Source organism: Nelumbo nucifera, chromosome 5 (assembly GCF_055504915.1).
Source record: "Nelumbo nucifera cultivar China Antique chromosome 5, China Antique-T2T, whole genome shotgun sequence".
In the NCBI taxonomy this organism is placed as follows: domain Eukaryota; kingdom Viridiplantae; phylum Streptophyta; class Magnoliopsida; order Proteales; family Nelumbonaceae; genus Nelumbo; species Nelumbo nucifera.
In genome coordinates, this window is record NC_142653.1 from 76400739 (window position 1) to 76421757 (window position 21019).

Sequence of the window (21019 nt, forward strand, 5' to 3'; positions counted from 1 at the left end):
ACTAATGGTGGCTGGTGGGGGAGGATTTTATTTGAGTCTGAATTTAGTGGACCCCTAGGTTTACGAGGGGACGCGTGAACCCTCAAATAGGAGGTGTACACGTCGACTTCTTTGAACCAACCTTAATATAACCGGCGTTTAACATTAACTTCTATCCATCCCATCCGGCATTAAACGATACTGAGAAGACCACCGGCGGCGTTCAAAACAGAGGCAACCCTGTTTTGACCACCGGCGCTAAAAGAAGAAAACGACAGTGAGAAGACCAACGCGTTGGCCACCTGTTCAAAATGAGGTTCAAACTGTTATATTTGCCTTTGTTTTTTATGTTTTAAAAGTTTTTTATGTACATCAAACTAGACAATCGATCAAAAAGCTAAAAGAAGAAAACGACGGTGGTCTTCTCACCGTCGAGGCCACCGGCGACGTTCAAATCTTCTTCTCATTATCGTTTTGAACAGGTGGCCAAATTAAAATTTCATCAATAAGGACAGATAATGAGGATGCTCTCATTGTAGAGAACACAACTGAAGCAGTCAGGACACCGGAGATAATGAGGGTGCTCCCATTTATATATTAATATATTATATTATTGTATTATAGTGAAATTCAATTTCATAAGGTTATAATATATAATATTTTATATATATTAATTAAATTCAGTTTTTAACTGAAATAAATAAGAACTGAATCGAAAATTTTGGTTTCGGTTATTTTGGTTTTTTTTTGTAATTCGGTTTCGGTTCGGTTTTCAATTTTTTATTTTGGTTTTTAAAATTTCGGTTTATTCGGTTCAGTTTTTAACCAAATAAGTTGAATGCTCACCCCTACTCCTGTCTCAATCTCATGTGCTATTGTCTCAAAAGAGTCTTCAGAGAATTTTCTATTTTTTTGTTGTAGTTTTTCACCCAATGTTCTATTGTATCTTGGAAATGAATTTACCAATAACCCAATAGCAAATTCGATAAATTGAACGAGGAAAAATAACATTTTAAATACAATGTCTTTATATTTGGCTTAGAGCTTCTATTTTTTTTGTTGGTTGAATGTTTCACCGCCAAAGGTCAGTGAATCAGTGAGGATGTCGTTGGTGTCCCTGGCTCGGGTAACAATGGGGGGAGAGAGGGAGTTCAAACGAAGGATTACTCTCAAGTCTCGAATGGTTTTTGTTTTCTTCCCGCCCAGTTGATCCCGTTAACGGGTACTTAACGTAACGGCGACGAGGGATTCGAGTTGAGTCTCGAAGGGACAATGTACACGCCTTCTATTGGAGGGTTCATGCGCCCCATGAACCCAAGGGACCACTGAATCCGGACTGGATTTTATCCATTGTCAAAAAACTAAAAGATGGTAATTCTCCATTTGCTGTAGTTTATGTATTTAACCCAAGAACACATCTCAATGACTAAGAACAAACAATCTTGGATCAAGGTTTTAAAACGACTAAGCATAGTCTATGTGTAGTGGCACAAGTGTAGCAAGGTGTAAAAAATTAGGAAAAATTAATTAAAAAATATAAATGATAAAAAATAACATATTATATACTAAGTTAGAAGTATAGAGGTACACATATCAATAAAATGGAAGTATAGAGGTACACATATCAATAAAATGGAAGTATAGCAAGCAGTTGTAGGGTTTTTGCATTCAAAAACATCGTAATTCACCAACTAATAATCATAAACCATTTACATTTCAAATTTCCAAAACCAAAGTTCTTAAGTTGTTAAACTGACCAATCATAATGTTTTAGTTTATAAAAAAATCTCCATCATCAAAATTGTTTTTACTAAGGCTCAGTTTGGAAGCAATACAAATGCAAATATGTACAGAGTAAATACACACAAAATAATATAAAATATAAGATTTTGCATTCTACATATTTGCATTTTGTACTCCTTCCAAATTCAGCCTAATGGGATTATAAGATGAATCACCGAAAGCAACTTTAGTTGATTTGATCTATGTAAAATAACAAAAACAATAAAAAAAATATAATGGTTAAGAAGAGAAAAAAGAAATAGAAAAAACAACAAAACTTGGAACGTCAGACTTCTAATTAACCAAAAGTTTAAAATAATGAAAGAAAAAAAAAGTCCCACTTCATTTCACCAAGAACCAAAAGAATATGTTCTTCCTCCTAATTAAGAAGTATGAACTTTATTTGAAAGAAAATTACCGAAGTACCCCTCATTTATTTTACAATATGGAACCTAAAGACATGAGATGTATGCCTTGTGGCAAGACAGAGAGATTTTGCCTTGAGACCAAGGCCTCGTGACTTTGATGTGATACTTAGACCCTTTCTCAGAAAGAGGTGTTTCTTGACGTATTGAAAGGTGGAAGCCTCAATAACTAAGGACCCTCCTCCTACCCAAGGTTTGATAGTATTGGCCCGTATCATTCGTATCATTCGATATGTATTGTATTGAGAGCTTCTTGATATATATTTACAAAGGATGTATCAGGGTTTTGACTGGTTCAGGGGGTGGACGGGACCTTAAACCGGCCCCTCTAAATTAGATTTGAAAAAAAAAAAAAAAACTATTGATACAGCCCGATACACCTTTACCGGCATAACAGGCATATCGATATTTTGAACCTTGCTCCTACCTGGCTACCTCCATTCTCTCGCATATAAAGTGGGATCATACCATTTTACTATTCACAAACAACAAAGGCAAGGTTAAATCTGAAGCAAAAGTAAACCAAAATTTACACTTTGCACTCCATTGTGTTTACACCGATGCAAATGAAAATTGCACTTCGACCAAAAGCAGCCTTGGTGCAGCTAGCCAAGTAACTGCAAGGTTTAAAAAACCACAATGTATCGGCTGATACGTATTATTCTAGGCTTCCAACAACATCCTAGTACACGGAGCGCTATAAATCCAATAGTTTTGTTCCTTGTCGTCTATCGGATCGATATGGACCCATGTCGGGTCATTTCGGGTCTGTATCAACCGATATAGGACCGATATTTTGAATGTATAAACCGATACATATTGTAATATTAATATTGGATTCTCTCTCTCTCTCTCACATAAAAAATCCTCTTTAATAATTTTGTCTCTCTAATAACTCCTAATCCCCTATAATTATTACCTCTCTCTTAATAACTTTGTTTCTCTCTTAATTAATAATTAATTACTATATTTATGACAATATTCAAATTCAAATTTTAATTTGACCCACCATTAAAGCAACAAATTCGAAGTTCACTTGTCTTTAAACCAACATATTTAAAATTACAAATAAGAAAGATACGAAGAATTGAACACTAATAATTTGATTGTAATAAACATAAACAAACCATTACACCATATTCATTTGTTGATTATAATTGTATGTATTATTATTCTCAAGCGAATATTTTTTTCTTAATAAGTGCCCATTAATTAATGTTAAAATTGATTATTAATTGTAAGTATTATTATTACTCTTAAACAAATTTTATATAAGCTATTGAAGTATGGGTTTGTATGTTTAACTAACTTATTTTCTTTATAAGTGTTTAAATAACCTTTTAAGGTCATATAAAATTTATATCTATTGTTATTAATATATTTTTTTAAGATTTATATAAATTTACTAATGTATCCATGCGTATCTTGATTTTTTGTTTGTATCCAAAACGCATCTTGAAACACTTCTTAAAAATATCTTTCCGCTACACCTTACATTTCCGAAATTTTGAACCTTGGTTAACCGTAAATCACAAAGACGGTAAAGAAAATATTTTTGGTGTAATTACTTTCAAAACAAGTAGTAAACAACTAGACAAGTAAATCACAAATTTAGCACAAGGCCCCTTGCTATTTTGCTATAAATGAAGGGTAAAGAAGTGGAAACGAGGAAAACGAAATCAAAACTAAAATCCATTAATAAAAAAACGAGCAATATCGGATGATTGGCCTGCAGCATCCATATCACAAGTAATTATAACAATGGATTAAATACTTTACAACGGAATGCCAAAACAAAATTCATGTAGCCAATCCCATTGGAACAAGCCAACATGGCTTAGATGATAAAATTGTTATTTGATGTGGCAATTAGCAACAATTATCCGAGACAATAAAAATATACAAACAAGAATTATTATCATGTCAAATACGTGCAAAAATAGTGCATTACAAAATCAGTTCAAATGAAAAATGGCAGGTTAAAAAGAAAAAGATCCAGCCATGTAGAGACAAAATTACACCAATAATTGTTGTACGACAAAACTAGGCTCTCATTTCTTGGTTCTTTCCATTGAAGCTGAATATCAATTTTACATTTTTCTTGTATGCTTATGTATATACCCGTAAGCTGTAACATGGATGAGCAGCAAGAGGCCTACACCAGTAAATTGTGAGCATTGTACAAACTCACACTGAAAAGAAGCCTCTCCGGAAAGCATTTAATTTCATAAAACAAAAGCACATTTTCTTTTCTTGCCAAGCAAAGCAAAGGTGACGGTCATAATCCAAAACGTCATCTCACTCATTGCGGATGGAATTGTACTTCTCTGAAAGCGTTGATGATTTCATTATTTCATTCATCAGGCTCTTGAACCTAAGGCTGCATTCTCCTCCACTGAAAACACAAATTTCAGGGTAAAAATTTCAGAAGAAATTAATAGATTACTACCATAAACCATCCTTTTTGACACCTACTTGATATAATCAACTAAAGGCATGCTTTTGATAAAGTGGCAAAACCAAACCAGGTTGTTACTGGACATTTAAAAGAGATGGATGTGAGGAGTTTTTGGATTATCAAATATTATTTCTGGGGGTGTGTTGGGAATGCGAAATTCTAATCCTCATATGGTATTTCTTTCGTTCAAAACTCTTTTTTTCCATGCAGGGTTCCCCCACCCTCCTGGTGCTTGGGCTTCGCAAGTAAAAGGCACCTTACTGCAAAGATGATTCTCCTTCCTACTCCTGTAGTTCTCCTTGGCTGATGTTGTGGAAGTGCCATTGCATCCCAAAGAAAGAAGTACCGAGGGAAGTCAATGGGTGTTCTCATGAATATCAATCTACAACGTTCAATTATTTATTTAATTTTTTGATACTCTGTTAGTGGTCATAGGGTCGATTGTAAGGCTTTCCAATGGCCTGGTTCATGGACCCATTAGCTTAAAAAATACTAACATATTAGCAAAACTTTAACAAAATAAAAACTTACAACATCCAACTAAAATTCAATGCAACAATATAAATAACAACTCCAGGCTTTAATTGAAAAGATACTTCAAATTCCTATCTAGATGAAATAACAGTAAAGTTTCTAATTCCTGCATTAACATAAACGTAGAAGAATATGTATTTTCACCATTACTCTAGAATTACATCCACCATTCCAACTCATCTAAGAAGGATTACATTCATATTATATGATCAGAACACATGAAATTCGTGTTAGAATAAAAGAGATATTCAATATTAGTAATATCTGGCATGTTATAGTCATGTTTTTCTCCTGAGAATGGAAGAAAAAAATATTAGAATCTTTGGAAGAATAATAATGGAGTACACATGAATGATGACTGGATGAGATGGTTGAGAGACTGACTAGTTTATTAGAGCTGTAACTTGGGCAGACCGCAGGCTCAGATTGAGTATTTGCTAAAATTTGAATGAGCCCAGTCTGATGCTGTGTCAATTCTTTTAGTCGGATACCTGACTTTCAGGTACCACCTATGATGGAAACCACCTGAGAAGTAGGGACAGTTGAGACTCAGCTGCACCACCTATTGTGCAAACCACCTGAGAAGTAGGGACAATTGAGATTCAGATGCACCACCTATTGTGCAAACCACCTGAGAAGTAAGGACAGTTGAGACTCAGTTGCACCACCTATGGTGCAAACCACCTCAGAAGTAGGGGCAAATTGAGACTCAGCTGCACCACCTATGATGCAAACCACCTGAGAAGCATGCTATTACAGCAAGTGGCTGGAGAAGTAGGGAGCCTAGGAAGCAAGGCAGTTTAGCCAGCCCACTTTGCGTTGCAACAGAACAAGCCAACAGACAAATAAGTAGACTGTGATGCATCTTTCCTTGATCAGCAAACAGAAGAGGCAATGGATCTTATTAGACAAGGTGGAACAAACAACCCCACCTAGATGGTCACCACTGCACCACTATAGATAACTATATAAAAGAATTGGTCAGGGTAAAGGCAAAATAATCAGGGTAATGACCTCTTTCTTCCTGGCCTGAACATAGTCAATATTATTCTCTCTTTTCAAGCAGCTTGGCAAAGATATTCATACACAATGACATCCTAAGAAGGCCAGGAAACTACTATTCTTGTTGTTATTGCTTTTGCACGAAGTGTCTACTCTTAGACTCAAACTAGCATTCTCATGCTTGTCATCCCTCAATTTTGGTGCCGTTTGGCAAGTCTTTTTCAGTGTTTTCAACCTTCCGTTGACCCAAATGGTTGAACCATTCGAACCATCACCCGGCCAAGATTCTGGGTACGGTTTGGGTTAAATCCAGGATTTGGTCAAAACCCGTTGACTTAGTCAAAAACCATCCAACCCAGGTGGTTGAACTATTGACCCATTCAACCTAGTCATCGGGTCATGGGATTCACAATCAATGTATGTGCAATTTTATGGAGGTCACAACTTTGCGCTCGGATACCCTTTCAACCCCGCTATTTTCGCCAAAAAAACCTTTTTTGGCCTCAAATTGCATTTTTATCACTTTTTACAAATAAAAAAAATTAACAACTGAATTAAAAAATATAAAATAATGCATACATACATAAATATATGTTACATCGACCTCTGGGTCAGTTTTTAAAACATTGGCTTCTTTAGGAGGATCTTCTAACAGAGACAGACTAGATGGCCAAAAGATGTAATGATCTACCTGTCTTTAAAGATCTAGACCATGTTTTGGGGTATTGTCTTTAAAGATCTAGACCGTTTGCTAAGTGTCCTAGTATATGATGATCCATAGAGCTGTTAAACGAAAAGATATTAGGTGCAGAAAGCTTCCAGATTTTTGGCCAATTTGGGCTTCCATGAGTTTTTAGAGCATAGGTCTGGCTTCCTGTCTTTCATTGCCAAATAGAGAAAGACCAAAATTTGGTCTTCCAAGCTTTGAAAAGCCTGAAACCACACAAAAGACTTGCCAAACGCCTCCTTTATCATTTCACCAAGCAATCTATACATAGTACATACACACATCCAATGTTTTAAAACCCGGACTGGATAAAACCAGAATGCTTCTCAGGTCACGGGTGAAACAGTTTGGTCGTGATTCACATATTTAATATAACTTTTTGAAAAATATAACACGTCTTACGCATGGGTAGGATGGTTATATACATAGTACATACATACATTTATTAATATATATATATATATTAGAAAAACAAATTCAAGTGCAAACAACAAGATGGATTAATGATAATAAGCTAACTTAGCTAAATGATAAGTTATGAGTTCGAATCTTGAGACTTGCATCTTAATTTTCAGCACATTTACCAACCCAGGCAGGCCATTAAAACCGGTTAAATCGTCAAAATCCGACCAGTTTTAAACGGTTCTGTTGGGTTTTGATCAGTTCTACTGGTTTTTCAGAAATTTATAATCCGGGGTTCTAAAAAGCTGGAATGGTCTCCGGTTCCCAGGTCTAACAGTCCAACCGTCTGGTCAGGTCTGGGTTTTAGAGCGTAGGTTTGCTAGTTAAGTAATTTAGTGAGCTTTCTTCTATGGCCTAGGTATCTTCCACATGGAAAAGTAATTTAGTGAGCTTTCCTCTATGGACTATGGGATTCTATACATGGAAGAGATTTGCCACCAAATTCCGCATTTGGTACTGGAGCTAAAATAGAGTTGGTGTAGGACATAGGAGAAAAGTCCAACTGGAGTTAATGTGGTGGGTAAAGCAAGGGAATTTATAAATGCTTGACAATTAACTTAGGGAATTGGTGGCTATAGGATGAGAAAAAAGTGATTTTTTAAGACATTTAATTAAGGGAATTGGCTGTGGTGCAATCTTCAGTAGCAAAAGGTGAAATATGAAATAGCTCTATAAGTTACAAAGTATAGCAGAGAGAAGCACAGGGTGTGATTACAGTACACCCTTATGATGTCTTATGATGTATTATTTATAAAGCTCTAGGAAGGTTAGCCCAGTGTTTTAAAAGCAAAAGGCACAAAAAAGCGGCAAGGGCCATTTTGCGCCTGAGGCGCAAGGAGCAAGGCGAGGTGCGCGCCTTTTTGAGGTGTGGCGCGTGCCCTTTTTGAGGCAAGGCACACAATTAAAAAAAAAAAAGCTAAAAAATCAAAACAAAATGTCAAAAAATTAAGAAAAATGCCAAAAAAATCATAAAAATGCAAAAAAATAAAAAAAATTATAAAACATAATATTAATTAAAATATAAACTTAAGTTTTCAAATAAATGTCTTAAAAAACCTATTATCTAGAATTAAAATACATAAACATAATATGTAAAGCATATTCAAATGAGAATTTAAAAATGAAATCAAACATATAAAACCCACAATCTCTTTTTCCCAATTACATTACTTCAAGTAGCTAATGTGACATATTATATTCCTAATTCTATGAGCTGCCTTTGTGCCACGCCCCTCGAGGCAAGCTCAAACAAGTCCATGTTAGGATCTTAAAATCTTAGTTTTCACACAAAAAAATAATGATTTTATAGTTTTATTTGCTTTTAAGAAGATATTTTATTAGGATGAATGAATGGACTTGTTTGGGCTGGCCTCGTGGGGCATGGCACGGGGGTCCGAGGGTAGAGCCCCCAGCCCAGCTGCTAGACTCAAGAAAAGGAAAAAGACATCAAAATTTCAAAAGGCACACACTTGGGCTAAGGTGCAAGGCGCACCAGGTGCACACCTAGGCGCACCAGGCGTGCGCCTTTTGAATGGGCTGCGCCTAGGACCTGGGCGAGGTGCCTACCCTAAAATGCGCCTAGGCGTGCCTTTTAAATCACTGGTTTAGCGCTAGGCTTTCCTTAACAAACTCAAATACCAAATGCTCAAAATATTCTAACCTCAAAAAACACTTTACAACAACTAATATCCACTAGCTTAATCAAAATAGTCAGAAATTACAAAAAATAGTAAATGATAATTTTACAATAAGTACTAAAGTAGTAAAATAATGCTAGGGAACTTTTCTTGGCAAAAAATTTTGATTACTTATCAAAAAATAGAAAAAGGACAGCTCAGTGCATGAGGTTCCTATTACTGTGGGGTTTGGGGAGGGACAAATATAGTTATATATAAATTACAAAATAGTTGCTTCTCCTATAATGTTTTGCATATACCCATAGACCTTATAATCTATATTTGTTTGGACTTACAAAAATTGATAAGTTGGCTAGTTAATTGAACCAATAATTAATGAATTGGGAACCTATCTGGGTCAACTATCAGTTTGTATTTATGACTACAGGACAAACTTCAAACAGTGTTGACACACACTTCTATAGATAGTGATTCAGGTAGATCAGTTCTGGATGAAAGCTCTCTGTGCAAGAGATAAGAAAGCCCATGGGTCTTTGTCCTGGTCAATCTGTGTTATGAGGAAAGCCCTTACAGTGTTGGCACACTCTTGGAAGTTGGAACAATCATAATTAGAACTTCTACCAATTGCATTAACTTCGGTCCTTGTCCTGGTCAATCTGTTTTATGAGGAAAGCCCTTGAGAGCAAGGGTAAGTAGGGTAGTTTGTGGTGCTTGTGTGTGTGTGTGTGTGAGAGAGAGAGAGAGAGAGAGAGGGAGGACAAAAAGAAATAAGAAGTATATGACCTTATACGGTTCAAGGAAGCAATTGCTCTAAGTGCACTTCGGATCATATCTTCATTGCGATCCACTTCTTGCTTCACAGCATCTTGCTTTGGCTTGTGATTAATTGTTTTTAGCAGGGGATCAACCAAAGAGTCCAACACTGTAATTGAAAAAATTCAATATAAATTGAAAACTGGATGCAATTGAGGACAATAATAAAATAAACATGAATTCTTAAAAAACTATACAAACCGGCAAGTACAGCAGAAGGACACTTGTCCGCAAGTTTTGAGAGGATAAGATGGCAAGGCATTTTTACATCATAGTGATCTGTAAGGAGCAGAAAGATCAAAATTATTTTGAATTTTATACTGGAAAATCATATATCATTAAATCCTTCACGAAACCTAATAGTTTGTGACAAACTGAAGAGCATTAAGAGTAATGTCTAATCAGTTAGTAACTAAATACCTATGCAAGAGATTGCAAATCACTTTCTAAGTTTATATCTCCACATAGAAAAACGTGTACAACATCCATTTTCAAAATTTTGTAATCTCATGCTGGGCAATTGATTGGTGACATTGCTGTAATCTCATGCTCATAAATGTAAAAAAAATGCATGCATGAGAGTGACCATTTCAGTGTTTTAAGAGCGCAAGGCGCAAAAAAGGCACAGGGGTCAATTTGTGCCTGAGGCGCATGGCAAGGCGCATGCCCTTTTAAGCAAGGCGCAAAAATAAAAACAAAGACTAAAAAAACAAAAAAAAAAGCCAAAAAAATTCAAAAAAGGCAAAAAAACAAAAAATTATTAAACATAATATTAATAAAAATATAAACTTTAATTTTGAAATATTTTTTTTTTAAAACCTATTATCTAATATTAAAATACATATATATAAAATGTAAAGCATATTCAAATGAGAATTTAAAAATAAAATCAAATATATAAAACATTTTCAAGTATATAAAACCCACACTCTCTTTTTCTCTAAATTGCATTACTTCAAGTAGCTAATGTGATGTAAAACATATTACATTCCTGATTCTACGAGCCGCCTTTGTACCACGCCCCTTTAGGCAAGCCCAAACAAGTTCACGTTAGGTCTTAAATTCTTAGTTCTCACACAAAAAATAATGATTTTATAGTTTTAATTGCTTTTTATGAAGACATTTTATTAGGATGAATGAATGAACAACATTGCCTTGACGGGCATGGCACGAGGGTCCAAGGGTGGCACCCCCAGCCCAGCCACTAGACACAAAAAAAAAGCAAAAAAAAACATCAAAGTTTCATAAGGCGCACGCATGGGCCGAGGCGCAAGGCACACCAGGCATGGGATGGCCAGCAACTGCACTTGCTAATGGCCTTATAGACACATCCCACTTTTGATAAAGGGAGCACACCTCCACTATGAGTACAATAAATACATGCTGTAAGAAGGCAGATACAACCTCGGGTATTCACTTTATCCTTATAAATCAGGGACAGGACTTGACAATCCATTGTAAATGGACAGTGTACCCCATTTACAAAAACGGAACATGCTTAAAATGACAAATAAACATCTTTCGTTGGGTGGGTAGGAGTTGACTAGAAATCCATCATAAACTGATTTCTAAATAAGAAACACATTAACAAGTGATCATATTTGAGTACAGAGACCACCGCTTGACCACATGCATACACAGAAGGGAGGTAAAACTGATGCCGTCAGACCTGGATTAGACGTGACAATCAAGGGCAGATGGGTGCGGGAGTATTTGTGTGTTTTTGTAGTAGGATTCCAAATTGTTGTTTTTGAGTTGCTTTGTTGACAGTTTTGGCCCAGGAGTATTTTCATCATTTATAATTCAGACTCTGGTCAAGGGCAGATGGGTGCACATCTGTTGGGTCTTTTTGCAACATAAGCTATATTTTGGGGGCTAATGTGAAGTTAGTTTTGTTCTTAAGGAGTTGCTTGTGAGAGGGAAACATTCTAGGGGTTTAGGTGTAAATATTTTAATTGGCCTCTCAAGCAAGCCATTGGGTCTTATAAAAGAAAAGGGGGCTGTTTCTGTAGGAGTCTTTTGGTTCTTTGTCTCTTGTTTGAGCTGTAGCTCAGCCCCAGTTAAGGTTTTCAAATATTGGGAGCTTGGATTTTGAGGAGTCAACCCATTTTAGCACCTTCCAATCCCTATATTGCTTCGCGTCCGCGCGGGAAGCCAACTTAGTGTCATTATTACTGTAGCAGAACAGTTCCAAGAGGAGTTCTACTCCAGGTTCAGGTTTGATATCCCTAAAAATCCAACTTGTTTTGGTGTTTTTAGCTTGATATTTCTTGTGCTTATTGCTATATATGTGAAGTACTGCATGTAATTTGTTTTGTTGTCCACATCAAGTGGTATTAGAGCAAGTTCTTTCCTTGGGTTTGCTTCAAATTTCGGTGGTAGAAGACCACAACATGTCAGTGTAGAGGTTTCCAAGAGACTATAAGGGGGCTAGGAAAAAATAGACAAGCTCCTAGAGTTATTAGTGAAGAAGACATTGAGCAACCTGAAGGTGATCAGCATGAAAGGAATAACTGTTAGACAGTGTATGCCCTTAGCTCCAATCAGATTGATGTACATTATAGCATTTATTGTAAATGAATAAAGTACATATTTGATTCATGTTATAGCGGTGTGTTTCTGTGTAATAGCCTTAAACTGGACACTTATGAGACTCGTGTTAGTTTAGAATGTTCACAGCCGTTGGATAAGTCTGGGGATATTTATCCTGCTAAGGCTGACACTGATGTGCCACCAAGTGTTGGGGTGACCTGTCTCAGCTGCTAGGGTGAGACCCGAGGTACATGCAGTGTAGATTTACTTGAAACCCTGAACCGGACCAGATTTCCAGCATTGCCCTGGACCTTGGTGACTAGTGGGCATAACTGGAAAGTTACACCTGACCCCAAGACTCTATTATGATACTGCACTAGGTGTCAGATTGGGCTGTCTTTGATATGCCAATCAGTGAGATCCTTAGCAGGGGTCAAAACCTGGGTATGTTGGGACAGTCCGAGAATTCATCTGAGTGGGTGATCATAGTGACAGGATCAGCCCCTTTGTCGGGCAAAGGTAATGATCGGGGATGCACTCTCTCTGATGGAAACCAAGACTGCAGGCAGCCGATTTCAATCGTTGAAATTTGTTTTGCAAAATATATTTTATATACGGATATAAAATATATATATATATATATATATATTATGGTTTCAAAATGTTTGCAAAAGGTTTTAATTCTCAGGATCCATGCGAGTAGAGAGTGCAGCACTGTTCTTGCAGCCGAGGGAGAGGTCATCTCTTGTCGGGCAGTGTTTGATCATTATGGGCTGAGAGGTTAAGCGTAAGACCATTGAGGGTAATACCTGATGGGCTAATCTTGCATCTGCCCACAGTCCCTGGGTTTTTATAAGATGGCTTGGCCCAGGGACCACTTAGTGTAAGTGTTGGGCCCATTAGGAGTCCATGTGATGGGCTTCAGGGGGTTCACTGTCTTTTCAGTGAATTCGGCCAGGCCTTGTAACAAAGGTTGGACTGAACCCATGTGGCTGATGTGTAGATCAATGTTTGGGTCCCACACCATACAAAGAAGCCCAACTGGGCAGCAGGTTGGAAGCAGTTTGAGCACTTAGACTTAATGGGCCTAAAGCCCATTTCGAACTGGCCTAATTTGATTAGTTAAACAAGGGGGCGGATCTATGAATAAATCAGCAGATAGGATAGGGTCTTACCCTATCCACTCAGAGAGTCCGGATCTGAATTCAGATCTAGAAACCTCCTAATGAGATTAGGAGAGAGCTGATCTAATCTGTAGATAAGATAAGGGCTTATCCTTATCTCTTAAAGAGAACTCCTTATCCAAATACAGATTTGGATTAGGAAACTCCTAATGAGATTAGGAGCTCTCTTTAAGGCTATAAAAGGAGGAGGGGGCGAACCATTCTAGCCATCCCAAGCATCCAGAGATCAGATCTCTAGTAGGGCTGTTCATAAGAAGGCCCAACCCAACCAAACCGACCAACCCGAATCGGTCGGGTTTTCATCAGCACCGATCGGTTTCGGGTTGGGAAAATTTATAAACCGAAATATCGGGTCGGTTTCGGTTTCCTTGTGTAAAAACCGAAACCGACCAGGACTTATTGTTCATCAACAGGAGCTATCTTATTAAATTTCTCTCAGACATGACTCAACAGTGATCATCAAAATAACGACAAAATGACTACTTGGTTTTTAACTTCTGCCATGAACTCTCTTCTACCACTGCTTGTATCTATCACAAAATCCCGTCTTTCAACTTGTCTCGGTAGCCCGTAGCGCATAGAGTCGAGCTTACTTTTGAGAAACGAAGTTTGAAATAGCTTGCTTCCTTAGCCAGTAGCAGCTTCTCACTTTCTCAGTGCTCCCAGTCCCACTCTCCAGTACTGAAACCGAGCTTTTCATGGCGACGCCAATTTCTATGGAGGTTTGGAACCCAAATGGAAAATACAGAGTCGCCAGCACCAAACCCATGCCTGGGACCCGGTGGATTCGTCTCTTGACCGATCAAGATTGTCGGGTGGAAGTAAGTAATCTACTTCCTCTTCGTGTCGGATGACTCGGATCAATAAATTTCATCAATCCATCTATTATTTTCCGATGCGACTTCTAATCTATTTATGTTATTGCTTCTATAGATATGCACCCAGAGGAAAACCATCTTGTCTGTGGATGACATTCTCGCTCTCATAGGTGACAAGTGCGACGGTGTGATCCGGCAGGTTAGTTTCCTTTTTTGTTTTCTAAGTCCTTTGTATCGACAGAAGAGGAGGGGTTTTTAAGAACTCTTTTGAGGTTTAAATTATTTGATTCTTCTGTTTATTGGTTTTGGTTTCAGTTGACAGAAGACTGGGGAGAGGTGTTATTCTCTGGACTTACCAGAGCAGGCGGGAGAGCTTTCGGTAACATGGTTGTTGGCTACAACAGCGTCGACGTTAATGCAGCCACTAAGTATGGCGTTGCCGTTGGCAACACTCCTGTAAGTTTTTCTTAATTTAATTCCTTTCTACTTTAGTCGAAACTCGGAAGGTTTATAAGATAACTGCATACTAGATTCAAAAAATTCAGTTTTAAGTCTCAGCAGAAACACGTTCACACAGATTTGTTGAACTTGCATGGCTGCTCTCTCAGATTCAATATCTAGTAGTTCGAAGAACCAAGCCTTTGTTTCTTTTTGGGAGATATGTTGATTTGTATACTTGAAATGAACAATAAATTCTGAACTTTTGGATCACCCCTCTTGTCTGTTTGCTAGGGTGTACTTACAGAGACAACAACAGACTGCTAGCTCTGTGCTGATGAAAATCGAAACCGACCCAACAGCAGACTTCCACCTCAAGTTTCAGAAATAAGGTTTGACTACAGGAGCAAAACCGAAACCGACCGAAACCAACCCAACCCGACTCAAACCGACCAGGTCGATTTTGCCTATCAGTGGGTCGGTTTCAATTTCCACCTCAGGTAACCCGACCAAGTCGGGTTGGTTGGGAAAACCCCAGTAAACCAACCCAACCCGACCCGTGTACAGCCCTAATCTCTAGAACACCCAGAGAGAAGACAACAACAGTGTGACTGCACCATCTTCTCCCTGCGTTTCCCCGAGTTGCCGCCACACTACCAGTTCGATCTCCATCCTTTGTAGGAGCGATCAAGAAGTGTCTTGATATCAGTCTTTGGAGAAAGGCTGATCAGAAGTCGTGCTCACTGCCTCCAGCAAGAATTCGGTTCGTTGGACGGACCCTGCTGATTCTGCTCCACCATTCACTGTGTCATCTTCAGTGGGAGCAATCTTTGGAGTCTTTCTTTGGGCGTGAACACCTTCGTTGGGAGATATTGCATCTTCGTATCAGGTATATCCCTCTCCTACTGTTTTGATTCAGATATGGTTCGGTTCTTGGTTCAATATTGATCCTTGAAAAATGCAGTTTTTATAAAACAGGGAATGTGATTCCCACATGGGAGAGAGAAATTTTTGAAATTTCGCCCTACCTTCCTCCAGGGTTCGGCCATCCATATGATGGATCTCTCATTCCTTCAATAACAACCAATGATGGGAAGACCGAATAGTACAAGCTTTACAATCGAATCGAGGTCATGGTGTTCAACTTCATATTAACGATTTTGATGGTGAGTTAGAACCTGAAGAGTTTCTAGATTGATTGGACAGCATTGAAAATTATTTTGATTGGAAGGAAATAAATGAAGAAAGAAAAGCGTAGCTTGTAAGAACAAAGATGTGTGGGACAGCCTTGGATTGGTGGAAAAGTTACCAAAGGGACAAAGAAAGGAAGGGGAAAAGAAAGGTTAGTTCTTGGGGAAGAATGAAAGAGAAGCTGAATTCACAATTCATACCACTAGATTATGTGCAAACTCTTTACCAAAAGTTGCAGAATTTAAGGCAATGGGAAAAGAATGTAGAGTACATGAAAGAGTTTAATAGGTTAACTCTTCGAAGTAGTATAACAGAAACTGAACAAAAAAAAGTTAGTAGATATATCAATGGTTTGAAGTTTCCAATACAAGATCAAGTCAGCCTACAATGCCCATATAAGGTAAATGAGGCAATATCAACTAGCTTTAAAGGTTGAAGCTGAATTGAGTCAGAGCTCAAGGTGGAAACTAAGTGCTGTCCAAGGTACATCTTCATCAATAGGTCGAAGTGTTGGGGCTAGTAGGTGTCATGTGATCAACCAAACACAACCTACAGTCTAAGGGACCTCAAATGCAAGAACAATCAAAGGCAGCCTACTGTTAGATCTTTCAGGCGTACGAAGTTGGGATATCATTCCAATGAATGTCCTAAGAGAAAGGATTGAAGGGAAAACACATCTGGTTGATGGTGTCATTGATAAACAACAAGATGATATAGGCCATGTTTAGGATAGACAAGTGGTTGAAACTACTGAAGCTAATGCTTTAGAGGAAGAAAACTTAGATGGGGACATTGTGGGTAAAGCTCTAGTGATACGGCACTCCATAGTTGCACCTCAAGAATCACTACCAAGGGACTGGTTGAGAAAGAACATCTTCAGAACACATTGTACAGCTGGTAGAAAGTTGCGTAACCTGATTATTGGCAGCGGGAGTAGTGAGAATCTTGTTTCTCAAGAAACGGTGGATAAGTTGCAGCTCAAGACTGAGCAACAAAGGAAATGAGGTAAGAGTTTCTTCTAAATGCTTAGATAATTTCTCTATTGATAATACATTTGAAGAATCGGTATAGTGTGATGTTGTCCCAATGGATATATGCCATTTTCTTTTTTGACGCTCATGGCAATATGACCGTAAGACTATTCATTATGAGGACAAGAACAGTAGAACACATACAACTTTGTTAAAGACAATAAGAAGATAACTCTTAAATCAATGCAACCTGAACCATTTCCAAAGAAGGATACCAAGTCCACCACTACTCTCTCTTCACCTCAAATAAATTGGCTCAAGAAGATGGAAAATTGGATGTTGCTTATGTTCTGGTTACAAAAGAAGTCAGCAAAGAAACACATGTTCCATAGATGGCGAAGAAGCTACTTCATGAGTATGCCGATGTTATGCTTGAGGAATTACCCAATGGCCTTCCTCCCCTAAGCAATGTACAATATCATATAGATTTAGTGTCGGGAGCAGCATTGCCTAACTTACCCCACTATAGAATGAACCCTAAGGAGCATGAGGAGTTCCAAAGACAAGTAATAGAGTTGTTGAAGAAGAGGCCGATCTGTGAGAGCCAATGTTTTAAAACGTGGAGGCGTGACGCGAGGCGTTCCACTACCTAGAGGCGTGAGGCGTAATTCAAAACGCAAGAGGCATAAGCCTTCTTAAGAGGAGGGGGTTAGGAGGATGAAAAGGAAGGGGGGATCTCATTTTTTCTTTATTTTTAATCAAAATCTTTTATATTAAGAAGAATAAAGATGCATAACAGTATTTCAAAGGGGGGGGGGGGTTCTTGTCGAAGCGAAGAAGCCCCCCAGCCGAAGGGGTAGGGAGCAAACCATTTTCTTTCCCCTTATCTTTTCTTCCCTTCCCTTTCCTTTTCTTTTCTTTTCTTTCCATTTCTCTTTTTTTCTTCTCTTTCCTTTCCTTTCCTTTCCTTTCCTTTTTTTCTTTTTTCTTTCTTTTTTCCTGTATTTTCATATCAGGCGTGCATGAGGTGCAAGAGGCGTACGCCTCTAGCACGCCTCATGAAAAAAGCGCAAGAGGCGTATACCTCTTGCACCTGAGGCGTACGCCTCAAAGGTATCAGCGCCTCTGGCATACGCCTCAGGGCGTTTTGGGAGCACCTTGCATGGCGCCTCCAAGCGTATGTCTCCCATGCCTTTTAAAACATTGGTGAGAGCTTAAGCCCATGTGTTGTACCAACTTTGTTCACGCCAAAGAAAGATGGTAGTTGGCATATGTGTGTTGACAACCGTGTTATTAACAACATTATAGTTAAATATAGGTTTCCCATACCTCGCCTTGATGACATGCTAGACACATGGCTGGCTCACAAATGTTTTCAAAGATAGATTTGAAGAGTGGGTACCATCAAATTCGTATATGAGAGGGGATTAGTGGAAGACTGCATTCAAGACTAAGGGAGGTCTTTATGAATGGCTGGTTATGCCATTCAGGTTGTCTAATGCTCCTAGTACCTTTATGAGGTTCATGAGCCAATTTCTAAAGCCATTTATGGGGAAGTTCGTGGTAGTTTGTTTTGATTACATACTCATCCACAACAAAGATCATGACAGCCACTTAGAACACTTGAGAGCAATCTTGCATGTCTTGAGGCAAAATCAACTATATATATGAAAAAGTGTAATTTTATGACAGATCAGTTGGTGTTTTTGAGGTATGTTGTTTCAGTCAAGGGGATTGAAGTAGATCAAGAAAAGGTTGAAGCTATTCAAAGAGTGGTCAACACCGTAAACCTTAACTGAAATTCGTAGTTTCCATGGGCTAGTAACATTTTATCGTCGATTTATAAAGAATTTCAGCACTATTGTGGCACCCATTACTAAATGCTTGAAAGGAAGTAGGTTTACTTGGACTCTCACAGTTGAGAAAAGCTTCCAAGAGCTAAATATGTTGATGACCAAGAAGAACTAAGGGTTGGGGTTGCTATGGACTGATATTACTATGGATTTTGTGTTGTGATTGCCAAAAACGACTAGGGGCAATGATTTTGTTTTTGTTGTGGTTGATCGTTTCTCTAAAATGGCCCATTTTATTGGTTGCCAAAAGACTTTTGATGCTTCTCATGTAGTACACTTGCTTTTCAAATAAGTTGTTTGGTTGCATGAATTGCTAAGATCTATCACATCAGGTCGTGGCACAAGATTCCTTAGCCACTTCTGGAGAACTTTATGGAAACGTATGATTACTACCCTACAATACAGCAGTACATTTCACCCACAAACAGATGAACAAACTAAAGTGGTTAACCGAAGCTTGGGCAACATGTCGAGGAGTTTAGTTGGAGACTACTTGAAGCAGTGGAATCTCATCCTACCGCAAACTAAGTCGCCTAAAGGTGTTGTTGATCTAGTCCCCATAACAAGGTTGCGGTGAATTATTGATGATGCCAAGGCTTTAGCTGACTCCATTCAAGAGGTTCAAGAAAATGTACGACAGAAATTGAAAGAAAGCAACCAAAGGTATAAAGAAGCTTAGGATAAGCATCATCAGGTGAAAGAGTTTCATGAGGGTGATCTAGTCATGGTTTATTTGTGGCTTGAGAGGTTTCCTGTTGGGACTTATCATAAGTTGAAACAGAAAAAGATTGGACCATGTCAAGTGTTGAGATGGTGTATGCACATGAAATTGAGACGCCAACAAATGGTCGGTCACCCATTTTTAATGTGGCAGGCCTCTTAGATTACCACGAAGAGCTAGAACCAACAACCAAGGTTGAGCAAGGACAAACACAAAGGGCCAAAAGTTCTAATGAGGTTTGAACAAGTAGGTGTAGAAGATGTTCGGGTCACCAACACTCGAAATGGGGCCTATTTTAGGTTCTTGGTCAAGTGGAAAGGGAAACCATCAATTGAGGACTCTTAGATTAGTGAAGAAGAGTTTATGAAGCTAAATAGAGACATGTGCAAGGCTGCTAAAATTGATGCTCGCATGGGGTTGAGCTCTTTTTAACCCGACAAAAATGACGAGGCCAAAAAAAGAAGAGAAAAAAGAAAAAAAAAATGTGAGTGTATTCTGTATAATATGTTTTTGTAATAGGATCCCAAATTGTTGTTTTTGAGTAGCTTTGTTGACAGTTTGTGTCCAGGGGCATTTTCGTCATTTTATAATTCAGATTCTGATCAAGGGCAGATGGGTGCACATGTGTTGTGTTTTGGTCTCTTGGGTCTTTTTGCAACAAAAGTTATCTTTTAGGGGTTCAGCCCCGACTAGTTTTGTTCTTAAGGAGTTGCTTGTGAGAGGGAACCATTCTAGGGGCTTATGTGTAAATATCTTAATTGGCTGGTTCAGCCCCGACTAGTTTTGTTCTTAAGGAGATGCTTGTGAGAGGGAACCATTCTAGGGCCTTGTGTGTAAATATCTTAATTGGCTTCTCTTGTTTGAGCTGTAGCCCAGCCCCAGTTAGGGTTTTGAGGAGTCAACCCATTTTGTCACATTCCAATCCCTCTATTGCTGCGTGTTCGCGCGGGAGGCCAATCTGATGCCATTGTTTTTAGCTTGATATTTCTTGTGCTTATTGCTGTACACTTGAAGATCTGCATGTAATTTGTTTTTCTATCCACATCAAGGATTAACAATATATATAAAGACCTAAAAGGTGTCAACACCATTGCTGTAACAGGTTGCAGTATTTGTCAACAGACATATCCACACACCTAAATAGACCTACAGATGTATCTTTATCTTTGAGGGAGGAATATATATAAAATAGCTTTCAGTGCATATGATAAAATGTTCAGATAAACAAGACGTTAAATGTCAAAATGAATCATTGGCTCACAGGTTTGAAAGCTTACCATCCAAGCCAGATTTAAGGTAAGGAACAATGAAAGATGAAGGGTTCACTTGATCAAGGCAACTATCCAGCAAAGTGTCTACACATTCAAAAGCTGCTTTTCTCAGCTCAAGGCCATCATCCACAACATGCTTGAAAGGACCAAGATCAACTGTCCTTATTAATTCTTGCTGCACCGGAAAAAAAGTAGCTATTAAAAAACATGGCCAACTGAGA

General features: G+C 38.2%; 2 protein-coding genes across 5 annotated transcripts in view; one reads left to right on the forward strand and one right to left on the reverse strand.

Moving 5' to 3' along the window:
- Positions 1-4003: 4003 nt before the first annotated feature.
- Positions 4004-21019, reverse strand: part of LOC104593933 (cullin-associated and neddylation dissociated) — a 79223-nt gene continuing 62207 nt past the window's right edge. For 3 of the 4 annotated variants that reach the window (XM_010254032.3, XM_010254033.3, XM_088887226.1), the window contains exons 27-30: positions 20805-20973; positions 10021-10098; positions 9790-9928; positions 4004-4581 (exon numbers count right to left, since the gene is read on the reverse strand). In XM_010254032.3, coding sequence (XP_010252334.1) covers positions 4485-4581; positions 9790-9928; positions 10021-10098; positions 20805-20973 — 483 coding nt within the window. In that variant the 3' untranslated portion in view covers positions 4004-4484. Of the gene's footprint in view, positions 4582-5561; positions 5757-9789; positions 9929-10020; positions 10099-20804; positions 20974-21019 lie in introns of those variants that run through there. The other variant, XM_010254035.3, reaches the window with a different exon arrangement.
- Positions 13800-17241, forward strand: LOC148791908 (glycerate dehydrogenase-like). Its single transcript, XM_088889063.1, has 3 exons — positions 13800-14356; positions 14469-14552; positions 14669-17241. The coding sequence occupies exons 1-3, from the start codon at positions 14234-14236 to the stop codon at positions 14822-14824; spliced, it is 363 nt and encodes a 120-aa protein (XP_088745189.1). The 5' UTR covers positions 13800-14233; the 3' UTR covers positions 14825-17241.